General features: G+C 35.2%; 2 protein-coding genes across 7 annotated transcripts; both read right to left on the bottom strand.

Annotated features, from left to right (window-relative positions):
- Window positions 1-6,763: 6,763 nt before the first annotated feature.
- LOC139867054 (uncharacterized) lies at window positions 6,764-24,266 on the bottom strand. Of its 3 annotated transcripts, XM_071855378.1 has the most exons (23): window positions 24,040-24,266; window positions 23,336-23,434; window positions 22,701-22,852; window positions 21,697-21,769; window positions 21,060-21,182; window positions 20,238-20,346; window positions 19,727-19,806; window positions 19,450-19,531; window positions 19,175-19,314; window positions 18,993-19,103; window positions 18,779-18,895; window positions 18,602-18,691; window positions 18,036-18,089; window positions 17,845-17,919; window positions 17,641-17,716; window positions 17,403-17,502; window positions 17,251-17,320; window positions 16,832-16,905; window positions 16,043-16,173; window positions 15,520-15,774; window positions 14,642-14,663; window positions 7,144-7,264; window positions 6,764-6,989 (listed from the first exon to the last, which is right to left on the bottom strand). In XM_071855378.1, the coding sequence occupies exons 1-23, from the start codon at window positions 24,163-24,165 to the stop codon at window positions 6,936-6,938; spliced, it is 2,334 nt and encodes a 777-aa protein (XP_071711479.1). In that variant the 5' UTR covers window positions 24,166-24,266; the 3' UTR covers window positions 6,764-6,935. The 3 variants fall into 3 exon arrangements, with proteins under 3 accessions (XP_071711479.1, XP_071711478.1, XP_071711477.1); XM_071855377.1 differs by having other exon boundaries at window positions 6,764-7,264; XM_071855376.1 differs by lacking the exons at window positions 6,764-6,989; window positions 7,144-7,264 and having other exon boundaries at window positions 14,165-14,663.
- Window positions 7,148-12,355, bottom strand: LOC139867055 (uncharacterized). Of its 4 annotated transcripts, none has more exons than XM_071855381.1 (15): window positions 12,122-12,355; window positions 11,674-12,051; window positions 11,464-11,534; window positions 11,302-11,382; window positions 11,136-11,215; window positions 10,940-11,053; window positions 9,958-10,034; window positions 9,821-9,868; window positions 9,614-9,705; window positions 9,451-9,546; window positions 9,132-9,328; window positions 8,961-9,049; window positions 8,792-8,859; window positions 8,567-8,680; window positions 7,148-7,283 (listed from the first exon to the last, which is right to left on the bottom strand). In XM_071855381.1, the coding sequence occupies exons 4-11, from the start codon at window positions 11,347-11,349 to the stop codon at window positions 9,308-9,310; spliced, it is 576 nt and encodes a 191-aa protein (XP_071711482.1). In that variant the 5' UTR covers window positions 11,350-11,382; window positions 11,464-11,534; window positions 11,674-12,051; window positions 12,122-12,355; the 3' UTR covers window positions 7,148-7,283; window positions 8,567-8,680; window positions 8,792-8,859; window positions 8,961-9,049; window positions 9,132-9,307. The 4 variants fall into 4 exon arrangements, with proteins under 4 accessions (XP_071711482.1, XP_071711481.1, XP_071711480.1 ...); XM_071855380.1 differs by having other exon boundaries at window positions 8,780-8,859; window positions 11,158-11,215; window positions 12,122-12,354; XM_071855379.1 differs by having other exon boundaries at window positions 11,158-11,215; window positions 12,122-12,354.
- Window positions 24,267-24,876: the final 610 nt, after the last annotated feature.

Raw genomic sequence — 24,876 nt, 5'->3', positions numbered from 1 at the left:
GAGCACACGAAGGATTTCAATCAATCCTTAAACACTTCGAACGAAAAGTGTACCACGATTACACAAACCATACCCTCGCAATTATCCAATTGCTTTAGTTTGTCAAGTTTCACCTAGTCACTCATGTACCTACGGGTTTCTCCCGGTACCCTAAGTACAATGTAACCACAACACAATCGGAGTCGACACCACGCTAGTAGGTATAAAAGAGGCACCTAATGTCGCGTCATAAAGACTCCATTACCAACACACATCGAGATTTTAAACACTCGGCCTCAAAGGTTCCAATCACCCGACGAACCTCATGGTTCATCACTTCAACATAAAAGCGAACACGCGCTTAACAATCGGACACCAAAACCATTTCCGTGGCTTGGTAGAAACATTTCCCAAACAATAAGGAATGCTTGGTTGCACCAAGTCTTACGCCCTTCACCAATCAATTAAAACGTCACCATAGGGTACTTCCATTAGGAACGTCACCCATAACAACAACATGCACAACACAATGCATCTAACAAATCCGAACCTAAACGCCACATAAATAAATATTCAAAAGACATATTTATTAAAACGAAACGTACCTCAACGTCTCCTTGCGGCATTCGCCGCCGCCAACTCGGGACAATCCGGCTTGCGATGTCCCTCTTTATGACAATAGTAGCACATTCCGTCATCACTTCTCGGCATTGTGCATTCCCACAACTTGTGACCCCTAACGCCACAATTTAAACACCTAGGCGCACGAGAATCCACCGCGCCCTTTACCACATTACTCGTACTCGCACTCGGACCCTTAGTCCTCTTACTCGGAGCACCATAAGTAATAACCCTTCTCTCACTTGAAGGTTCGGCCTTTTTCGATCGCGTATAAGACTCGAAACCTCTAGCCACCGCAAATAACTCCGCAAACGACTTCGCGTAACCCCGGCTAATTTTGCTTTTCAAGTCATCGCTCAAAGTTCGATAGAAATCCTCCATCAACAAACGATCGTTCCCCAAATATTCCGGGCAAAAACGAGCCTTCGACATAAAGGTCGCCTTAAGAGTACTCAATTCCATAGATCCTTGTCGCAAATTTCGCAACTCATTACGCAATTCCCACAAATCGGCCGAAGTCCGGAACTCCTCGAAGAATTCCTCCTTAAAGTCGTCCCACGATAAAGCCATAAACGTCTCGCCACCGACAAGATCAATCTTACCATCCAACCAATCCCTTGCCCTACCCCGCAACAAACTCGTAGCGAGTCTCGTCTTTCTCTCGGGAGGGCAATCAATAGTACGGAAACACCCTTCGACGTCCGAAATCCAAGTTGTGCTTACCAAAGGATCCGGCTTTCCGTCATACATCGGGGGTTTAGTCCTCATGAAGCTCTTAAGATAACGCTTCATTTTGCCACTACTTTGAAGTTTGGAATACTTCCTATCCATTTCTTCTCGAAACGCTCTCATTTGCTCCGCAACGGCGGCCGCAACTCTAGCGTTAAACTCCACGTTATTCGCCTCGATCTCGTTTCGCGTCGTCAATCTCAAAATGCAAAACGATTAGATCACGAACGTATAAAATCGCACGCACAACTCCGTCCCATCTTGCTAAACACTCGTCGTACATCACTCGTTAGACACGATTTGCACCCGTAATAAGGTCTGCAAGTTCTTATTACGCACACACGCCGCATCGACTTGTTAGTACAACGACCGCCTCGCTCGATGATATAAACAAACACAACCAAAATTCTACGCGGTACAAACACACGCGAGAATTACTATCACAACACAAGAGCATATTAATAATATCCGCATTACTAATATAAACGTTAGTCAACCTATAAACAAGGCACTAACTAAACCCATTCCGACCCGTAATCCTACAAGTCCCGCAACAAATTAAGCACACACAAAAGTCTAAGTCTAGGCACCTATCTCAAGTCACCTAAATCCCTTAGACCATGCTCTGATACCACTTGTAACAACCCAAACCGTAACCGACCAAACACGACGAAATTTCAAACAAAAAAAAAATTTTCTGGTGCAGGCCATCTGCGCGGCGCGCCAGGTGGCCGCGCGGCGCGCCAAACCACCTGGACAGCCCGCTGTCCCCGGAAGTCAATTTAATGAAAATGTTTGACTAGTTCCCGACACATTTAGCTAAAACGCTTTTAACCATGACTTCATATATGAAAAACTAGCACGTTTAATTAATAAAATCAAATTTACGAAGCGGGTCCCACATCGACCCAAATTACCCCTTGAGTACCAAAATGCGATATTTGACCATAAGACTTTTAATACAAAACGAAGCCGAGCATGGCGATTGGGGATATGCTACCCAATCCTAAACAATCCAAAAGCAAGTCTCTAAAGCAAACTATGCAAGTCTTCTAGTCCTCGCGCTTACCCGAGCCACCAATCCGCATGCAATCTATAAAAAGAGTCAACAACGAGAGGGTAAGCTAATGCTTAGTGAGTAGAATAAATATATACATGCATATACAACTTACCTACTCGCATCCACGACATCACATAAATACACATAAATCACTTACCTCATCGTACCAAACGCTAGTATCATCAAATCGTATAACTAGCAACCTCATAAGCAATCAATAGCTAGTAACGTCAAACCGTACAACTAGCAACATCATTAGCATAAATAAATATATATAATAAATCAAATTAAATGCTAGCATCAACAATTACAATTCATGGTTAACCAATCTCTTCGCTAGGGGAACGACTTCGCGAATCAAGTCATCGATGTTCATAACATTCGTTAGCTTCCAAAAACGGCTATGGCATGCTAACCCCCCGAGGTGTTCCAAAAACGGCTATGGCATCACCCCTCAAGTGTTCCAAAAACGGCTATGGCATCACTTGCTCAATGTGAGTAGAACACGGCTATTACTCACGCTTTCGTACACCAACACGGCTATGTGTACGGGTAACTCAAATAACAACGTGGGAGTAAAACACGGCTATTACTTGCCACTAAATACACAAACACGGCTATTACTTGCCACTAAATGCACAAACACGGCTATGTGCCTTAGTACAAAACATGGACTAATACGGCTAAGTCCCACAACCTTGGTCACAAAACGGCTATGTGACACCATCAACACGGTACATAAATCATATACATACATATATACATATTCCACTCACAATAATCATTATGGACAAGAACGGCTATGTCCCACCACTACGGTCACAAAAACGGCTATGTGACATCATTACTACGGGCAACTATCAATGTGGACAAAATGTCTATATCTCACAACTATGGTCACCAAACGGCTATATCCCACAACTATGGTCACTAAACGGCTATGTGACACCATTTCCACGGGCACATAAATCATATACATACATATATAGATATTCCACTCACCTTGAAGTCTTGAAGAATGCTTCCAAGTAATCCGCAACTCGCCAATGGAAAGTACCTATTCCATTACCACAATTACAATAATACACTTAGAGTGGATTTACAAATCAACCCAATTCGTCACTAAGTGCAATTTCGACCCAAATGCACTTCCAAGCACAAACCGTGCCCAAACTAACCAATAGTCACTAACACAAGTGAGAATGGTCCTAATATGCCAATTAAACCCGAACTCAAGTGTTAAACACGTGTCATACCCATTTTGACCCTTAAACCCTAATTTTGACCCATAAAGGTCAAAATCTCATTCTTTGCAAGTTTTGACACCAAAACACATTTAACTCGGTTTTATACTTCAACTTAATCCATTTTAAGTTTATAAACTTCATTAAATCGCCAATTGGGTCATAATCACCACGAAACCCTAATTTGACCCAAAGTCAAAGTTAGTCAATCAAATAACCCTAAATAGGTTTCAACACTTCCATAATCACTAACTTAAGTGATTAAACTAAATTTCAAGTTCTAAACATGGCCAAATAGTTCACCAACCCGAAATCCACCAACAATTAACAACAAACACGATTACTAGCATCACTAAACCCATTTCATCACCTAAAAGGGTATTACAACAAATTAACTCAAAACCCTAACTTGAATATCAAATTAAACAAATGAAATTCGGAGTTTGAGCTTACCAATACTATCACCGTGTAGCCGAGAACGAAAGGAACAACTTTAAAACCCGAGACTTTGAACGATTCGAGCTTCTTCTTCACTAAAACCTCCAATCTCTCTCTAAATATTTGGAAGGGATGAATGGACATGAAAAATGATCCAAAACTGATCCAAAGTAGCTAATATGGCACACAAATCCGGCCCCATGTGATTTTACCCTTTTACCCCTCATTTAATTTAAATAAAAACAAGGGAGTTCTGTCAGCAGCAATCGGCGCGGCGCGCCCCTACCCCGCGCGGCGCGCGGCCTCTCTGAAACAGATTCTTTTTCATTTTAAGCTTTATATAAATAATCCGCGAAACCCAATCTCGAATGTCTTAATGCACAAACAAGCAAGATAAATATTCGGGTCTTACATTAGCGTAGCCAAATTGATCAGGCATGGAAGCCACATTACATGCTAATGTTTTAGGATGATATAACTGAAGCCATAAAGCGGCTGAATATTTAGGCTTAACTCGCAGCCGCCCATGTCGTAGGTTGCATAATAATATTTTTAACGTTGTTAAAGGGTCATGTTCCCATGACTTTGACAGGAATTGAATCAGAGTTCTAACTTTTGTATCGGGGACGACGATGTGGAAGAAGTAATCGAGACAAGGGTTACCACTGGATACATATGTAGAGGATGACGACATGACGTTTAATTTGAATGAGCTTTAGGGAGTACGTACGTCGATCATGTGTATATATATATATTTGTAGATCGGGTTTATTACTTAATTACTTTGACATCAAGTTATACTTGGAGAACACGTAACTGAATATAATTAATTACGGAGTAATTATGAATATGATACGATACAAAGAGGAGTTGTGAGGGGTTATTCAAAATTGTAATTTTAAGTGCAGTTTAGTTGGAGTATTTATGAAATTGAAAAGTTTTATCAATATTAATTTTACGTTTATTTTTTAATTTTTTATGTGTTTACACGAAATGAATAATTTAAACACAAATTTAAATACTGATAAGCAAAAATTCAAAACTAAAATACAAAACTTAAAACTAAAGCACAAAATGTGTAACTAAAAACTAAAACGCAAATCTAACAGCAAAACGGAACTGTTTATCATAAAGAGATTCGTCGTTCCTGACCCTGCTTCACCTTAATTGTTATTTGAACAAGTAAAAGTTCTGTCTTGGTCCGAGTGGGGATAGCATTTCTCTCCTGCATGTCCATGGAGTTTTGAAACTCAAAACTGAAAACTAAAACATGAAATGCGATACTGAAAACTGAAATGCGAGTTTTAAAGATGAAACCCGAAGCTGAATGCTGAAACGTCAAAACTCAAAAATGAAACACTGGTATAAAAATCAAAAACTAAAATACGAAACTGAAATTTGAATGCAAAACTAAAAACTGAAACACACAACATAAAATGAAACATAGGATTTAGAAATCTTTCACCAACACAAAGGATTTTGAAATCCTTCATCTATGTAATTTTATGGGATTTGAAATGCAAATTTTTCCAACCAAATTCTTCAACCAAACATAGAAATTCATAGGATTTGAAATGCAAATTCCTTCCCTTTAAAGAAATATATTCATATGAGAACATTTTCACTTTAACTTTTGATGATATCAAATAAAAACGATAAAAAAAAAAAAACAAAAAGAAAAACCATGTTTATGGTGATCGAAGTCCAGATCGGTGGTCACGGTTGTTGTATCAGGTTGGTGGTCATGGTTGCGGTGTCAGGGTGGAGGTAAGACTATGCCCTTTGATCTGATCCGTGAGAGGGTGACGATTTAGTGATGAATGGAGGATGGAGGTGGTGACCAACGGTGGATAACTTTGGTTGTTGGAAGGTAGTCGGCTGCAGTAGTGAGAGTGTTTAGGTTTTGAGTTAGAAGTATAAGAGTTAGATGAGTAGACCTTAATACAATAATACGGAGTGTATTTTATAACGGGTATTATATTATATTATAGTCCGTAATAGTTTTAACTTTTAACAAGTCGATGAAGCTTGGGATGAGGTAGTATCACCAATAGTACCCTAACTATGTCTATTAGTATATATATATATATATACACAGGACCGTGTTCCGTGTAGACATCTCTGGCGCAATATGAAATTATAAGACCAAACACCATTATCGTTGTATTAACATATATACTCTTTGAATGGATACATTTTTCCTAATAGCCTATCTTTTTATTAAATTGCCTTTTTAACTTTTTTAAGTTACGGTACCTTTTTAAAACGTTTTATAAATTTCCTTTCTTAGATTAGCTTTTTCCCTGAAATCCAACCTTTTAATAATTATTTTTGAGTTAAAATTAAAATAGCTTTTTTACAACTATCATGAATTCGTGATGATTAATTTTCAGCCAAAACGCATATAACGTTTAGAAGAAAAAAAAATAACAACGATACATTCATTTTACTATTGTAAATTGTAATAGATGTTCCGTATGTTAAAGCGAATTATTGTGTCTAAAGTTATGTTATGCTCATTAAAGATATTACAATAAAAATAATAATAAATAAATAAATAAATAAAATCCATAAACAACAGAGGGGTCACACTCCATTGCGCGGCTGACCACGTACTTGTTAATTATATAATACACGTAACAAAGAGTAAAGACCAAAAGGCAAAGACCATGTAAATCATTTACGTATTTAAGGAAAGAATAGGATAATTTTGTACTGCATTACATATCAAGTATTTTTTGGGCCAAGTAAAATACAATTACAATTCATGCTAAAACAAGTTATCAATTAGAATTAAAAACGGAAAAGAAACGAAATCATCTACTATTTTTAACACAACCAATTGCAAAGAATTTGTAATAACACTAATATACATGTATCTTGTATATATCTGTTCTCTTTTCCCTAAACCCCAAATCCACGGAAAAAAAATTATACTCCAGATGATGATGTTCTGTTTATTCGTTGAGCACCCAGTTTTGGTGCAGCAGGTTTGAATCCTCGGCCACGTCCAGCAGCTAAAGGCTTGGCTCTGGTTGTTGGTGGTGGTGCTGCAATGGCGGCCCAAGGATCATCATTATCAATTGAGGCGGCACGCGGTTGCACATTCCGGGACTTTGAAGCTACTTTTGGAGGAGGGGCAGATATGGCACCCCACAAGTCTTCATCTTCATCACTGGTTACACGTGTTGTTTTTGGTCTCATATTTGAAACTGTAGCAGATACGGTAATGGTAATATCATATGATGAGAAACAATTATTGAGAAACTATAATTTTTCAAAAAAGAGGAGATTTTAAAATGACAAAATTACAAGGACAGTCCCTGTGGTTTGCACCAGATTACAGGTACATTCCTAAACTTTTTTTGACAATGTGAAGTCGCCGTTTCAAGTAGCCTTTTTCTAATTATTGTGGGAAAGAGCATTAAAATGATATAATAACCACTCGCTGGCAACATGTATAGAAAATTAATTACTCCGTAGATGCTAATGTAAAAAGATTCCTGGATTGTGTAGGCATAAGCACTTCCAATCTATAAATCTATAAATCAATTATATGCTATGGAGTTGGACAATATTTTAGATGTTTCTATAAATCATAAGGTTTCAATGTTTCTATAAATCATATATATGCTATGGAGTTGGACAATATTTTAGAAACCTATCATGTATGATTCTTTAAGAACCCAACATATATAAGAAAGTAAGCAAACTGCAGTAAAACAAAAAACAAAGGTTTTCAATGTGTCAATACAGGTCATTCTTTGTATGGTTCAAAAAAGATTGGGTCAAGCCAGTTTGGCCCCAAACATTTTGGTCCAAATTTTAAAAATCATTATATTGATATTGTGTCAACATAATTAAATACATATAATAATGATCTTTTTTCATTGTTTGAATACGATGATTTACGAGGTTTTATACATGAAAAAAAAAAAAATGCAAGGCTAACTTGAGACCCATTTGACTCATTTCTTTTTAGCTACTTTTCTAACTCATTAGAGATAAACATAACCCAAATTGACACCTTTATAAGAACACATATAGATGGTTGAAATTTCCACACTTACAATTTAAGTGAAATGGACCCATTTATATTAGATTAAAATATCGTGTGAAAGAATTCTTTCAAAGGTTTTTAGAGGTTTTTTGTCAAACTTTTTTTATTTATAGGTTTGTAAAAATTGAGTCTTTGCCAAAATCTTTATATGTTTAGTTGTGTAGGTGCTGAATAAAAAGAAACTCTTGAAAACCAATTTCGATTGAAGTGAGAACTGCGAACTGAGAAGGGGCTTTTCATAAACAAATGTAGTGAATAAATAATGTGTCAAACAAAAAAACTAGCATTGCAAGTTTTATACCATGGGAGATGCTTTTAAGAGAGAAACTGAAAGTTGAGTAGAAACAAAAATTAATACTCCATGCATATAGATAGAACAACAAATCAATTTTAAAAAAAAAAAAAAAAAAAAAAAAAAAAAAAAAACTAATTTACCTCATAAATCGTTGCGCTTATCAATGATGCGGCAGAAAAAAAGTTTTTCTTCGAACCATATATGCTGACTATTCTTTCCCATTTTTTACCACCCTTAGCGTGGGCGTTATCAAACTGATAAAACATAGACATTGCTCACCATTAATTTTAATTATTATACTATAATAATAAATTTATTTATTATTATTAATCAAATTAGAAATCTGCAATTACAATGACACCTACAGCCATGCACCAGAATCTGCTTCGATTCCCACGATAGTCGTGTACTTGTTCCCAATAAGACGCGGAATCTATTAAAACGTATACATACACAGAAAAAATAAAAAATAAATCATGCTTTAGAGCAACGAAAACTAATGAGTTTTGTAGGTTATTAGGGTAAATTTACCACCTTGTTCGCGCTGATTTTCATTTGGAGCTCGTAAATCTTCGGTGGCATACAGGAAATACTGGGAAAGAAAATACCGGGAAAGTATATGTCTACATACAACGTTCAAAAACAAAAGTTAGTTACAACAAAACAATTAAAAAAAACAAACACATATTGGATATATGGTTTAACCTTTAGGACTTGATTGATGATGAGGTTTTCAGCCATATTGAATTGATCAACAGTGCCCACTAGGTCAATAAAGGAATGAGTATGACGATGTTCGGGTTCATTATCACGTATAATCCCGATTGTTGCTTTTGAGGCTGTGAATTTGATGTAAACCTTTGAAATTATCTCCAATGACTTTAAGAAGCTACTTTAAGAAGCTGTAAAAATATACAAATTATCAATAAGACAAGTGAATGGGGTACAAATTTTTGAAACATGTAAAAATGTGTACAATTTTATATATTTTAAAATTGAACAAAAAAAAAAAATTAACTCAAACCTTTTTCCAGAGACGTGTTACAACATCAGACATCAAGGATTCCCCCACAATCTGTTGTATCTTCATTACCACCTCAGACTTGGGAATATCTTTTTCCTGAAAACGACTAGAGTGAATATACGAGTGTCTCATAGTGGGTATGTGTTAATTAAATACAACATACCTTGCTTGAACGAATTAACAAAGTGACACGTTGCATCTCAGGTGTATTTAAATGTGGGTTAAGAGCTTCAATCACATTTAATAAAGTGATGCCTGCAAAACATGATACATGGCTTGGAAATAGCACTAGAATAAAGATGAAAGGGAAAGGTACTATTAAACTAGTTGTCAATGGAATGGGAACAACATATCTAGAAATGCAAATTACCTTCACCCTCTAAAATGGAGATTAAATCTAAAGTCGGGTTTTCATCCTCTGTAATGTAATACTCCGTAAGAGATTCGAATTATAAACAAATAAGGATTAATAGTGAATTAATATTCATCATTTATGATATACAATACCTTTAACAGGAGGACATGCCTCTACATTTCGATCGACAACTGATTTTAAGTCCAGTGTTGTTTTATGCTTTTCCATGCTGAACAACATACAAAATACATTGCATTTAAATAGAAACTTGAAGACCAACAAAGCTAACATGGACCATAAAATTAAAAATAAAGAATCCAAAAACACATTGTTACCCTATGCAAAGTCCTTGTATTGAACACTCCATTAGAATGACAATAAATTAAGAAAACTACAGTCTAGTTTAAATGTTACACACATACTCATTAAATTTCATTAGCATTAACCTAAACAATATAAAACAAATCATATATATCTAATAATTGCATTCAATTCCAAAATTTAAACATTATTACATTGATATTGTGTCAACATAATTAAATACATTTAATAATGATCTTTTTTCATTGTTTACGATGATTTACGAGGTTTTATACATAAAAAAAAAAAGCAAGGCTAACTTGAGACCCATTTGACTCATTTCTGTTTAGCTACTTTTCTAAATCATTAGATATAAACATAACCCAAATTGACACCTTTATAAGAATACATATAGATGGTTGAAATTTCCACACCTATAATTTAAGTGAAATGGACCCATTTATATTAGATTAAAATATCGTGTGAAAAAAATTCTTTCAAAGGTTTTTAGAGGTTTTTTTGTCAAACTTTTTTATGAATGGGTTTGTAAAAATCGAGTCTTTGGCCAAAATCTTTATATGTTTAGTTGTGTAGGTGCTGAATAAAAAGAAATTCTTAAAAACCACTTTCCATTGAAATGAGAACTGAGAAGGCTTTTCGTAAACAAATGTAGTGAATAATGTGTCAAGCAAAAAAAAAATAATAGTATTGCAAGTTTTATACCATGAGAGATGTTTTTAAGAGGGAAACTGAAAGTTAAGCAGAAACTTCTAATTAATACTCCATGCATATATATAGACCAACGAATCAATTTTTTTTTGAAAACTAATTTACCTCATAAATCGTTGAGCTGATGAATGATGCGGCAGAAAAAATGTTTTTCTTCGAACCATATATGTTTGACTATTTCTCCCATTTTTTACCACCCTTAGCGGGGGCGTTATCAAACTGATAAAACATAGACGTTGCTCACCCTTAATTTTAATTATTATATTATTATTATTAAATCAAATTAGAAATCTGCAATTACAATGACACTTGCAGCCACGCACCAGAATCTGCTTCTATTCCCACGATAGTCGTGTAGTTGTTCCCAGTAAGACGCGAAATCTATTAAAACGTATACATAAAAAAAAACATGCTTTAGAGCAACGAAAACTAATGAGTTTTGCAAATTATTAGGGTAATTTTACAACCTTGTCCACGCGGATTTTCATTTGAAGCTCGTGAATCTTTCGTGGCATCAGTATAACAGGAAATACTGGGAAAGTATATGTCTGCATACAACGTTCAAAAACAAAAGTTAGTTACAACAAAACAATTAAAACAAAAAAACACATATTGGATATATGGTTTACCCTTTAGGACTTGATTGATGATGAAGTTTTTAGTCATATTGACTTGATCAGCAGTACACAGTACGTCAACTCTTAAACATCCCAACGAACATTTGTAATAAACAAGAATTAAACAAATAAAAAACTCAAATTATAGTGAGAAATTTCAAAATCAACAAAAAGAAAATAAATACTCAATATATGCATACTTTTAAGACGTTATATTAATACCTGTTTTAAAGTTCAAGAACACGTCATAATTGATTGCTATTGTGATTGAATGATGTTGAATCATATACCATTGGATATTTGCTTTATGGATCTTTATATATCTCATGTTTATAGGAGTAAGATTGCAGTAGTAGACAATGAAAGTTGAAACCAAAAATGAAAAATGTTGCACTAAAACTACCACCGACTAAAACAGTACTGTTATGTACCGGAAATAGCAAACAAACACCGATAACCACACTCAACCACTTTCCTATGTATAAACCACTACCAAAATCCAACACAAGTTAACAACCCTGGAGCCAAACCGTCAGCCACAACCACCACACCACGGCGGCGCTGTTACCTTCACGTCACCACCGTTAGCAACTACCGGATCTGGAAATAAACAGATATGAGAGCGGGGTTTTGTCAAATAAAAACGAAAAAAAAAAAAAAAAAGTTAAACCATTTTTATGGTGATCGAAGTCCAGATCGGTGGTCACAATTGTTGTATCAGGCTGGTGGTCACTGTTGCGGTGTCAGGGTGGAGGTAAGACTATGCCCTTTGATCTGATCCGTGAGAGGGTGACGATTTAGTGCTGAACGGAGGATGGAGGTGGTGAGTTAACGGCGAATAACTTTGGTTGTTGGAAGGTAGTCGGCGGAGTGAGGGTGTTTAGGTTTTGAGTTGGAAGTATAAGAGTTAGATGAGTACACCTTACTAAAGAGTGTATTTTATTTTATAACGGGTATATACCTTATATTATTAATAGTTTTAAATTTAATTTTGGTATCACACAGCACCGTGTGTCTCTGCCTCTAACGCAATATGAAATTATAAGCCCAAACACCACCAATACCATTATATATTAACATATACATATACATATACATATACATACTCTTTGAATGGATACATTTTTCCTAATGCTTATCTTTTTATTAAATTGCCTTTTTAAAACCTTTTTAAGTTACAGTACCTTTTTAAAACGTTTTATAAATTGCCTTTCTTAGTTTAGCTTTTTTCCTGAAATCCAACCTTTTTATAATTATTTTTGAGTTAAAATTAAAATAGTTTTTTTTACAACTATCGCGATGATTAATTTTGAGCTAAAACGCATATAACGTTTATAAAAAACAAAAACGTCGATACATTCATTTTACTATTGTAATAGATGTTTGGTATGTTAAAGCGAATTATTGTGTCTTAAGTTATGTTAAGCTATTAAAGATATTACAAAAATAATAATAATAATAATAATAAATAAAAATAAAGAAATCCGTAAACAATGTAGGGGTGACCGGCTAACCGCTACATTGCGCGGCTAACCATCCTGCTTGTCAATTATATAATACACGTAACAAAGAGTAAAGACCAAAAGGCAAAGACCATGTAAATCTCACATTTACGTATTTAAGGACAGAAAAGTAATTGGAAAGAATAAGATAACTTTGTACTGCATTACATATCAAGTATTTTTTGGGCCAATCACCATGGGATTAACCTCCCTAGCTAAATTCCCAATGAAGGCAGTAGATACCTTGTAAGTCTGTCGTTGACCACCACCGGAGCCATTGTTAGCCTGACGTTGACCACCGAAATCACCGGTCCCATTATTAGCCTGATGTTGAGTACCGGAACCACCATTGTTTTGTTTAACTTGATCGTCGTCTTTGACCGAAGAAGAATTAGGCACTGGACTTGGGCTATTTCTCACCACAGCTTCGGCATAGGTTTGCGAAACCACCAGAGTATTAGTGGGTTGAATGGGTTGTGAATTTGTGTGATTGGAAAAGGAAACGGAAGCTTGATTTACGGTGTTTTGTGAGTTTGATTTTGGGAGTGGGGGGAACGGTTGGGAGAGAATTGGGGGAGTCATTAGGTGTGTAATTGTAGGCAATGTTTGGGTAGTGGATCTGATGATATATGCTTAATTGGTGTTTGGATTTTATCGAATCAATCGATCACCTTCTTTTGCATTGTGCATGGTCTCATAAGGTTTGAGCGACTTTTTTTAAATGGTGGAATTTTAGTTGGGTTGTTCCCGCGTCCATTTTAGAATTTTCAATCGTTTGGAGTAACGGGATGGGAATCCAGGCGGACAAAATTTGAATAATAATTGGCTCGGCTACTTTGTAGACAATTTGGTTGGCTAGAATTGATGTGCTTTTTAACGGGTTGTATTCGTGTTGGGCCGTTATAGTATCGAGATTAAAGCTCAAGGTGTTTCAATGGCTTGTGAACGCGAAGTTGTGTGAGAGCTATCCTTTTTATGTATGGAAGGATCATCCACGAAGTCTTCTATAATTGCAATTTCATGTTATGCTTTGGTAGGTGATATTTATTTTTGTGGCAGATTCTCTTATAGTTGTATGCATATTAATGCATTTGTATAGATCAAGTGGGTAAAGTAGTAATGTAAGCCCACCTTGATCCCACTTTTGTAATCTGTTAGAATTTTCACTATTGTGTGAATATTCTTTATTTATACATTCCAAGTTTTTTGCCAAAAAAAAAAAAAAAAGGTAAAGTACAATTACAATTCATGCTGAAACAAGTTATCAATTAGAATTAAAACGGAAAAGAAACAAAATCATCTACTTTTTTTAACACAACCAATTGCAAAGAATTTGTAATAAAGAATTTGTAATAACACTAATATACATGTATCTTGTATATATCTGTTCTCTTTTCCCTAAATCCCAAATCCACGGAAAAAAAAATTATACTCCAGATGATGATGTTCTGTTTATTCGTTGAGCACCCAGTTTTGGTGCAGCAGGTTTGGATCCTCGGCCACGTCCAGCAGCTAAAGGCTTGGCTCTGGTTGTTGGTGGTGGTGCTGCAATGGCGGCCCAAGGATCATCATTATCAATTGAGGCGGCACTCGCTTGCACATTCCGGGACTTTGAAGCCACTTTTGGTGGAGGGGCAGATATGGCACCCCACAAGTCTTCATCTTCATCACTACTGGTTACACGTGTTGTTTTTGGTCTCATATTTGAAACTGTGGCAGAAATGGTAAAATATCATAACAAACAATTATTGAGAAACTACAATAATTTTCTAAACATATTTGGCCACAATAAATGCTTACGAGATATGGGAAACAGAGTTTAAAATTAACCTATACGAGTATATCCCCTAATATGACCCACTTCCCAAAACCGCCCGATCTACCATTTTAGCACTCCAAATTAACTAACACAGAGACAAATTTGTTGGGTGGTTAAACTTTTGTTTTCATTTCCAATTCAGAAACCTTAATTTTGCACACTGGATTCCATTTTGCAAATAAACCCACGAATACTATATCTGGTAAAAGAGTCAAGATGGGTCGGATTGAGTCAAGGACCAAATGGGTTTGGGTTGAAACGGGTCATGGGTCGAAATAGGTCAAAATTAAAATGGGTCAAACGGGTTGGGTCGAAAACGAGGTACGAAAAACTCGCAAGGAAAGTGCGCGACGAAAAGCGCGCCTAAAAAAGCGCACCTTGAAAACGCGGGTCGAAAACGCACCTAAAAAACACGGGTCGAAAACGTGGGTTGAAAACGCGTGTAGAAATCGAGCCTCGAAAACATGATTTAAAAACGTGCCTCAAAAAGCGCGCCACAGTTTAATGTTAGTAAGAACCAATCAGGTCAAGCTTAAGACCCATTAATCTTTTAAAAGAAGTTGGCATTGATGAGTTTTAAAATGGACCCCTTCTTTTTATCTATTATGTGCTTGGACCTATTTGGGTATTCAAGTAACCCCAATGGACCTCTTTTTGAGGCTTTGGGACTTGTTTGCCAGGTCTAACGAATACCAGTCTTTTCCAATGATACATACAGTTTGTGATGAAATGAAAAGTGGATTATACCTTGTGGTTTTGTGTGTGCAACGGGCCGTTTTTGAGCAGCTTGGATGCTTGCAAGAGCAGGGGATGGATTAGTGTCTTCAAGAGGGAGAAAATCATCCCAACCATCTTTATCATTATCGTGGTCTCCAATAACACCATTATTATCAAGTTCACCCCAACCGTCATTAGATGTAGGTGACTCAGGTGCAGGTTGATCAACTATAACAGCAGTTGAAGATGCACGGACCATGGGTGTTTTTTGCACCTCTGGTCCCACTAACACAACACAAAAAAGATATTTATTAACGCGACATACAGTTACGTGTCTGATGTACAACTTCTTGTATTCACCGATTAAGTAAATAGCATCAAGAATAAAGTAATCAATAGCTGCCAGACTTTAAAATTAGTATTAGTTTATTAGCAATAACATATATGTCAAACCTAATGCGTAACGACCACCTCTCCAGGTTCCTACCACCCGATTGGACTATGGAAGGCGATCAATGAAAATAAGAATGAAAGCAATCATGTAGGATATTACCTGAGGCTGAGCTGGCAGTGGCAACGGCAGAAATATTAGGTGCACTTGAACTTGCAGCCAAATGTGGAGTAGTAGTAGTAGTAGTATGTTCAGAAGGTTTTCCTTTGATGGATAGAGAGCTCATGGCCCATCTGCATCATTATAGACAACACATTGCAATGAACAATACTTATCTTTCAAGTAATAAACAATAAATAAAAAAATTATTGTGGGAAAAGCATGAAAATGATATAAATGTCACATAATTACCCACTGGCAAAAAATTTAGAAAATTAATCAACAGCAAAAGGTAGAAAGATTCCTGGATTGTGTAGGCATAAGTACTTCCAAGCTAAACAGGTTTTATTGTATCTGTATAAAATTAATTATGTGCTATGGAGTTTAACAATATTTTAGATGCCTATCATATAATTCTGTAAGGACCCAAAATATATAAGAAAGTAAGCAAAAGCCCGTAAAACAATGAGATTTGATGTGAAAAAAAGATAGCAAGCGAGAATGAAGAAACTAACGAAAGGTTAAAAGAATGGTGATCACCGAGGAAAAGAAGTCCCAAGAGAAATATTAAAAATGGGTGAGGGAGATAATATGTCAATACATGATTCTTTCTATGGTTCAAAAATGATTGGGTCAAGCCAGTTTGGCCCCAAACACTTTTTTCCAAACTTCATATCATATATATCATTATATTGATGTAAAAATATTTATGATGTAAAAATAATGTATCTGATCAAATAAAATGAATGGTACAAGTTGATATCATATATAAAAGAAATCATAAAGGCATACCCTAGTATACTTGCATTGCCTGGAAGTGATGAAATTCCTAAGTTTGTACCCTCAGTGTCATCTCCAGCATTTGTCTACAAAAGAAGAAAATAAGAATAAGAATATGTGCCAAAGGACATGGATATGCTTGAACTCATCTTAAAGTATGATGAAGTTTTTGGAGTTGGAAAAAATGAAATCACTATATAGCTGAAAAGTTGAATTTGTATTTTATTCATTTTTTCCCTTTTGTAGTGTGGTCAGACATCATTTTGCAAATTAGTAGTTTTTCTTGTCAAATTTACATATGCCAAAATTGACCTTCCATTGAGTTAAAAAGATAAATAAATACTATTGAAAAACAAACCCACTTAACACATCAACAATGAACTTTCTTATCTTGTATGCAATACTGGTAAAACAACAAAAAACACACATACCTTTTCATGAAACTGCTTAATTATCTGCAAAAACTGCTCAACTGCTTGGAAGGCCTTTGACCGAACATCACTGAAACATGTGAAGTAATTGATCAGGTTTTTTTTTGCCATTAACAATAGAAGGGATAATCAAGAAGAATTAGTATACTAACCTGTCAGGATCTACAGTAAGCACAACAACATTTGGCAAAATACGAACAGCAATCTCTTGGGCTTCATAATAAGAACTAGTTGCACACAGAGCCATTATACCTACCACCAGCAAATTACAAACATATGCTAATGTATCAAACTTGAGATACATACAAGATGAGAAAGTTGTAAGAACGACAATTTTTAATGTTAGTTAACGGAAGGATATCTAAAAAAAAAAAAATTGTACTATTCTACCTGCTCCTCTTGCAGGAGGAAATGTATCCCTCAAAGCACGAACAGTGAAAGCATTAATTAATACTCTTCTGCGTGTCTGCAACAGCCCAATAAATGTATCAGTTTCACTTATTTATTCGTCCTTATCGTTGACAGGTATTGTTATCTGTCTTTGAAGAAGAAAACACTAATGATGTGAAGAATGTAAAAAAAAACTTTACGAACCCCTTCATTAAGGTGACTAGCCAAATTCCCAAGAAGTATTGTGGTATTTGTTCTGATTGCTGGTTCTTCATCCACCTGTGTTAACAATAAAAATTAGTTTCAAAATTAGAAGTGTGAAGAAAAAATCAGCATTCCAGAAAACTATATGTAGAATATACAGACCAAAGAGACAATATCAGTGTCAACTTTACCTGGAGCTTTGAAAGATATTTCAAGAGTGATCCTGATAGCGTGCGCTGAGATAACTGCAAAGTATTATACAACATGATGAAGGAAACATATGATGATATCAACTCCAACTTGAAGTTTCAAAATTACTTGATGAAGAATTGAAGATCATGGGGGTATACATGAGGCTAATAAGAACTGGATTTTTGCAACTAAAGAAGAAAATTTACAATTTTGTTCTTTAATTTGTGAAAAAAAGAACGATGTAACATGCACATCCTGATAATTTGAATGTCTTAATGGGTTCAGAAGATAAATAAATTCTGCTAATATCTGCATTAAAAAAATATTTCAGGTATAGTGATGATAGAAATATCTAAAAATGTAATAGTTACTGACATTTTGAGTTATCATACTCTATAAGAAGTCCATTTATATGGTAACCCATATCAAAGCTGCTTTGTATTTGATCATATATGATCATGGAGGGAATCACGCCATCGTAGTGATCATTAAAACATGAAACGATGTCAAAAGACACACATACAACAAGCAAAACAAATACTGAGAGGGTAGAAGATGAACATACCTTTGGAGCAAGAACAAGCATAGACTTGAGAGTTAACTCACGCAGGAAGGCAGATGTGTCCGAAAATCCAGTTGCTATATGAGGGTAAACCTGCTCGCAAGCAGCAGCACACATTAGGAAAGATGTGGAAACAAACCAGCTGGTTTGCAAGTGAAGGTGCTAGTACTAAATCCTTACTTGCTCATCAACAACTTGAGCGGTAAATGACTCCCCATATTGATCAATATGCTGCAATAGCCCAACTCTAATAGCTCGATCATTAGAGGCAAAAAGTTTCACTAATGTTGGTAGGACCTACATTTAGAACATAAATGAGTTCAAAGAACATCTATTTTAAAAGAGTTAGTTCAAAGACAAACAAGACATGAAACAAATAAATATAGTCATATACCTTAACATTGAACTCTTCTGGTGAGAGCCAAGCCCCAATTTTCAAGAATGGAGTCAAGGCAGGTGCAGCAGCTGAACCAAATTCTAATGCGGAAGCAACTAAAGGAAGTAACTGTAAATTGAAATACAAAAAGATTTGAGTATAACATACCAATAAAACCTACTAAAAAAAGAAAGTATTACCTTCTTCAGTACAATTTCACGAGGTAACTGCTCTGCTAGAGTTGGAAGCTTGCGAAAAAATGTATCTTTCTCAACACTGTCCTTAAGGTTAAGTACTTCCATAAAATGAATAGTATCCACCAGCTTGTTCTGAAAATATTCTGCCATAACAAAAAAAAATTACTAAAGATCAAAAGGTCAAAACAATCATAAATAAAAAAATGCATGAAAAGCATAGCATCAAATTTCAGATGTCCTAAATAGATTCAAAACCTAAGGTGTGAATAGGAACACACCACAATTTTCAGCAAGCTTTGATGAATTCAACCTACGAGAAGGCGCAGAACTCAAGAGGCGTTGATAATCTGGAAGTAGAGACTACAACAAACAAGAGATGGACAAAAATGAATGTTCAAGTTCAACAACTATAAACTAGCCAAAGCATTAAAGATAAGTAGGCAAACACCCCAAGATCAAATAATTAACTTGGTGTGGGAATCGCAAAAAACAACAAATTAAGGTTTGAGGGGCATCAAGAAATTACCGCCTCACTAACCATAATGCCATGCTGACCTTTGGTAACGATGCTGTATTGCGCAGCTCCTCAGTCTTGCTTAACTTTGAGCCCGAAAACATCTCATAAATCAAACAGCCTGGTGACAAGAACCAATATTAGTCTATTAGGTTTGTCTTGAAAAGAATTTACAAATATCGTGAACATGTAAGCGTCCAAGAAACAGAAAACAGAAAGATAACACATAATCAGTGAAATGGCTGTTTGTTTTTAACCAGCAGCATTGACTTTTAAGCTTCCACCTTCATTAATCTTTCAAGCTACTCTAAACATACTATTGAATATGGATCAGGAGTATGGATTTCTGTCTGTAATAGTGTAATATAATCTAGTAAAAATTTTGATATGTTTATTTTAGGTCCTCAATTAAAATCTGCAGATTAATGTAGTATCAGACATAAACGGACACACACTGGAAACTTCCCAATCAACTAATCATATGGTCAATGAGACAGAATAGGATAACTTTGTTACCAGGTACAATAAATAATATGAGAAGCAAAAGCTAACCTAAACCCCAAGAATCAATGGCCCATGGTGGAGATTTTCTGATAGATGCCCAGTCTGATTTTGCTAACTCCACTGGTTTGTATTGTACACCAACAAGCCAATCATATTGCTGGACCAACAATAATATTAGAAGGTCAGAGCCATCTAATAAGCAAGTAGTAAATAACTTGAAAATTCAGTGAAGACGAACGACAAAGTCGATACAAACAGCAATGTCTCGTGTATAGTTTAAACAAATGTTGATATCACCAAGAGCAGACAATGGCTTCTCAATAGAGAAGAATATCACTTTGAGTGCATAAAATTACTGAAACGGGTTTAGGATCCATAGCAGAGGCGAAACCTCAACGTTCTTGTTTTTTCCTAATTTTTTCCATTTATCTAAAAGAACCATATCATCAATGTTTCATTTCCCTGTACTATGTTTGTTTTTGCCTCTTATCATACAGTTCTTACGATATAATTAGGCATGTCCTGAAGTGATAGGCATAAACCCTGATTTTGTAAACTTTCAAATACATTCAGCTTTCTGGGTATTCCTATATTAAAAAAAATCGTTTTGCTACCCAAGCTGGAAATGATATCTATACTCCAACTAGAGGGTAAAGAGATTTTTAGAGATAAAGATTAGAATTTACTTAATCTTTAAGTTTGATTTAGTAATGTTTCTCTATCTGAATAAGAATCAAATAAATTATATTGAACTTTTATTTTTCTCCCCGCAGTAACACATTTATATTACTAAACAATAACCCCTTCCACATGATCAGAAATTTATTGGACGCTGGAAATAAAAAAAATATAAATATTTTAATTATGTACCAGCATTGGTCCTGCAGATGATTCATTGTTTCCATCAAACTCAGAAAGAACATCAAAACCATGCAACTTCCAGTCCAAGGTTTGAGTAACAACCACACTTTCCAAACAAATGTTACCATGGACCTGTAAGAAACAAGAAAAACAACAGAGAGATATAACTTATCAAACATATTAACGAGCTTAAATACAGACCTATTAACAAGCTTATGTTTTCATGCATACTCATGTCATTGTATACAATGAATAAAAGGAATCTGACAAAAGTTTGTGTCTATTGTTTAACAGCTTGAGTCACTAGGTATGACACCACAAGCAACTAGATTAACTGACAGACATCTTAAAGTGTCAATTTCCTTCAGATAGCATCAGCCATACGAACAAAGGAATCGAACCAATAGCCAGATAACATAAACAAGAAGGATATCATGTCTAACCAGCAAAAACATATTTGATATAATAGTAATTGTAAATGTGAATGTAGATAGTAATTGTAAATGTGAATGCTACAGGTACATATCCTGGAATTTTACAAACCTTATCTAAACAGGGATATTAGCTCATATGCTACAAGCATGTAATATAGAAACGTCACGTGACGAGATACATAAATGACAGTTAAGATAACAGTAGTACTCACAAGTTTGCAATCGTTATTGAGGAAGCTCACAGCTTTTGCTATCCGGTGCAAGCCCCACGCGTAATATTCGTCTCTGATGTCAGAAAGCAAAGCAGTAACAATTAAAGACTACTATACTGCAGAATGACATAATGTACAATAATGGCATAGACCAGAATGAGCATGTTTCTTGTTGTCAGTTAGGGAACTTGGGCACATTTGTCTATAAATTGGTTGACTTACACAAAAGGTGATTTTTATCATTCAGAAAGTGAAATGCTGCATTAAATAGCTAGGCAAACATCATTAAATAGATAGAAAATGTATACCAATGTATCGTTATGGCAAAGAAATGAAGCTAAATTATCTATGGAGAGGGAAAATATCTATCAAAACAAAATCCATAATGGGGTAGATCATCATTAATCACTAGCTGACGTACATACCAATTACTTGGTTTATACGTTAGTATGGCATGTGCCTGATTAAAAGATTTGTTCCATGTTAATAACATCAATGAAAGTTATTAACACTCTACTAACTTTATCCCCACAAACATGCTTTTCATTTCATTTCATAACCTATGACATCACGCTCTATACTTTATAAAAACCTCAAAAAGGATTAATGAGTGCAGAAGTAGATGTCTTCATAGTATGCACTAACAACTAAAAATACAATTTTACTTGGTGATTACACTAAACGTGAGCCTTTAATCCAACTGTTTAGCCACTTAAGGCAACATAAGCACGCAAGAATTGAGTGGAAGAGAATTTTCCTCTTTAGATAATAACATGTACTATAGAATACCACATATTAATAAAGGCATTCGCAGCCAAGAGAACTTAGAATATAGAGTTTCAAAATGCAACAATAAAACAGGTCCAACAAAAAAATGCAGCATGCCCTTTATCTCAAACTAGTAGAGATTAGCTAAATGGAGACCTCTTAGGAGTCAATTGACCCAATGACTATTAAAAAAGGATAAAAGAAAAACATGATCCATTAGAAACGAGCCTATGTACCTTTGTGTACCTTGTAATCCTAATTCCTTGATCTTTTCCGCGAGTGGCATAACAGGTTCTGTGACAATATATATAGTGACCTTTGTTGATGTGCCGTCATTTATTTCAGCCTCAGTACTATGAAGAAACGATAATACATTCGGATGCCTGACCTGAAAAAAAACAAAAGGTAGATTTGTTTACCTAGCAACATATACATAATAACAAGAAGCTCATCGAATGCTTTCAAATTATAGTTTGTTCAGAGTCTTAACTAAGTATTTAGTTCATACAATTTTAATAATAAAATGAAATAAAATAATACACTCTTATAACGATGAAAAGATAAATTCCCTACTACCAACATCAAGGAGATTTCTATATATGGTAGTACATGTATGAATGATGATAAGAGAAGAACGAGTCCTGGTTCTCTAACTGACATTATACTCTTAAACCGGAATTTGTACTCAATATTGTCATACGTAAGAATAGCTCATAGTCAAGGTGTTCATGATGAAACTAACTTAGTATAGATTTATAGGTATACATAATACGTGTATTCATATGAAAAAGGATCGGATTGATCCATTTCCTATTTAGATGAGGAAACATAATTAAAATCAAATGAGTTGAGCTCTTGATGAGTAACTCACAGTTCGAAGCCGTTTGACACCATTGCGGCCAGCAGCTAAACGTCCATCACCAGCATTACTCCCCGTAAGTGAAAATACAGACACAGGGGATCCATCCACCTGAAGAGACAAACAGAGTTACAAATATCTCTTCCATCAACGGAAAGAATGCATATAGTTATATTTAAGAGCATCTCCCCACATATAAGGTACTTAAATGTAAATAAGACACTAATTTATATGAATTGAAGGAACATCAATGGCAACGAATTACTAATACTATCTAAAGGAATATGTCACATCGAGACCAATCCAACCAATGCAGATTCAGTATGCTACTTCTGTGACCAAACTTATACTCGACTATATTGAGCTAATTCGCTAAACCTAGCAAGCTCTACTAACTAATGCTTAACTGTATCGATCTAAAATCTTACACTAACATCAACATATTTGCTACAGGTATATAACTGAACTAAATGGAGCACATAATCACCTGAAGCAATATAATTCAGGAACCCTAGCTAATTGAAATCCCTCAATTCTACTAGATCAACATCTGCTAAACCTAACTACTAACAAAATCGCACCTCTATGGAAAATTTAGTTTCATATGGTTCATCACACAATTCAATAGGATGAAAACACCTAGGTGCTAAGCAAAACAATTATATCTGTTCAAACATCTATATATTTGAGTGCGTGATACGTAATTCACGTGTTACCTTAGAAGTGCCGCGCGAGTGAGTCCAGGATCCCCAAGCGGAAGAATAAGGTTCGCCGATGTTATACGGCAGATCTTTGACGCCGGCGACAGATCCGGCAACGACATCTTTTAGAAATTTGAACATTCCGTCTATTGATTTCTACTTTCTCTATCTAGAATATAGCGATCGGGAGATCTACTATGGACGGGATGGAGATGAAAATGGAAACTGATTTGGGCTGATGAAGGATTTGAGCTGTAATGAAGAGATATTTAATTATTTAATTAATTAATATTAAAAATATTATTGAAGACAAAGTTACGCCAACAGTCCCTGTGGTTTGTATAGAAAACTCTAACAGTCCCTGTACTAGTTATCTCACCCTTGCAGTCCCTGTGGTTTACAGTTTGTGTGTTAGCAGTCCTTGGCACAAACGTTTGTTAAGATTTAACGTTAGTTCACATCTGTAGTGACCCGAACTTTTCCGAACCTTTCTATGATTATATGTTTAATGAAAACTATATTTACATGATTAAATGTTTCCAACATGTTAAGCAATCAAACTTGTTAAGACTTGGTTAATTGAAACGGAAATTTTGTAAACGTCTGATTACCCAGTTTGACCAATGATTCACGAACGCTATAAGTTGTATATGACATGATGATACATAAATAAATAAATATATATGTTTAACATGATATAATGATCATCAAGTATCTCATTAAAAATAGTAACAATAAGTTATATACTTAAAAAGGAGACTATTGACGTATGAAACTCGAAACGATACATATAACGATTATCGTTATAACCACGTCTTACTAAATATATATGAAGCATATTAATACATTATT

This window comes from Rutidosis leptorrhynchoides, chromosome 9 (genome assembly GCF_046630445.1).
Source record: "Rutidosis leptorrhynchoides isolate AG116_Rl617_1_P2 chromosome 9, CSIRO_AGI_Rlap_v1, whole genome shotgun sequence".
Classification (NCBI taxonomy): Eukaryota; Viridiplantae; Streptophyta; class Magnoliopsida; order Asterales; family Asteraceae; genus Rutidosis; species Rutidosis leptorrhynchoides.
The sequence above is the reverse complement of the archived record's forward strand: the minus strand, read 5'-3'. Positions and strand labels throughout refer to the sequence as shown.

Bases quoted from the DNA above. Each gene is read 5' to 3' on its own strand.
- LOC139867055 (XM_071855380.1), bottom strand. From the start codon at position 11,500: ATGACTAAAAACTTCATCATCAATCAAGTCCTAAAGG. The intron at 11,216-11,301 runs GTTGTAAAATTA...ACGTTTTAATAG, and splicing joins TGAAAATCCGCGTGGACAAG to ATTTCGCGTCTTACTGGGAA. The intron at 11,054-11,157 runs GTGCGTGGCTGC...ATGTTTTATCAG, and splicing joins GGGAATAGAAGCAGATTCTG to TTTGATAACGCCCCCGCTAA.
- LOC139867054 (XM_071855377.1), bottom strand. From the start codon at position 24,165: ATGTTCAAATTTCTAAAAGATGTCGTTGCCGGATCTGTCGCCGGCGTC. The intron at 19,315-19,449 runs GTGTGTTCCTAT...TTGTTATGGCAG, and splicing joins AAAGCTTGCTGAAAATTGTG to AATATTTTCAGAACAAGCTG. The intron at 17,717-17,844 runs GTTCGTAAAGTT...GGGCTGTTGCAG, and splicing joins CTAGTCACCTTAATGAAGGG to ACACGCAGAAGAGTATTAAT.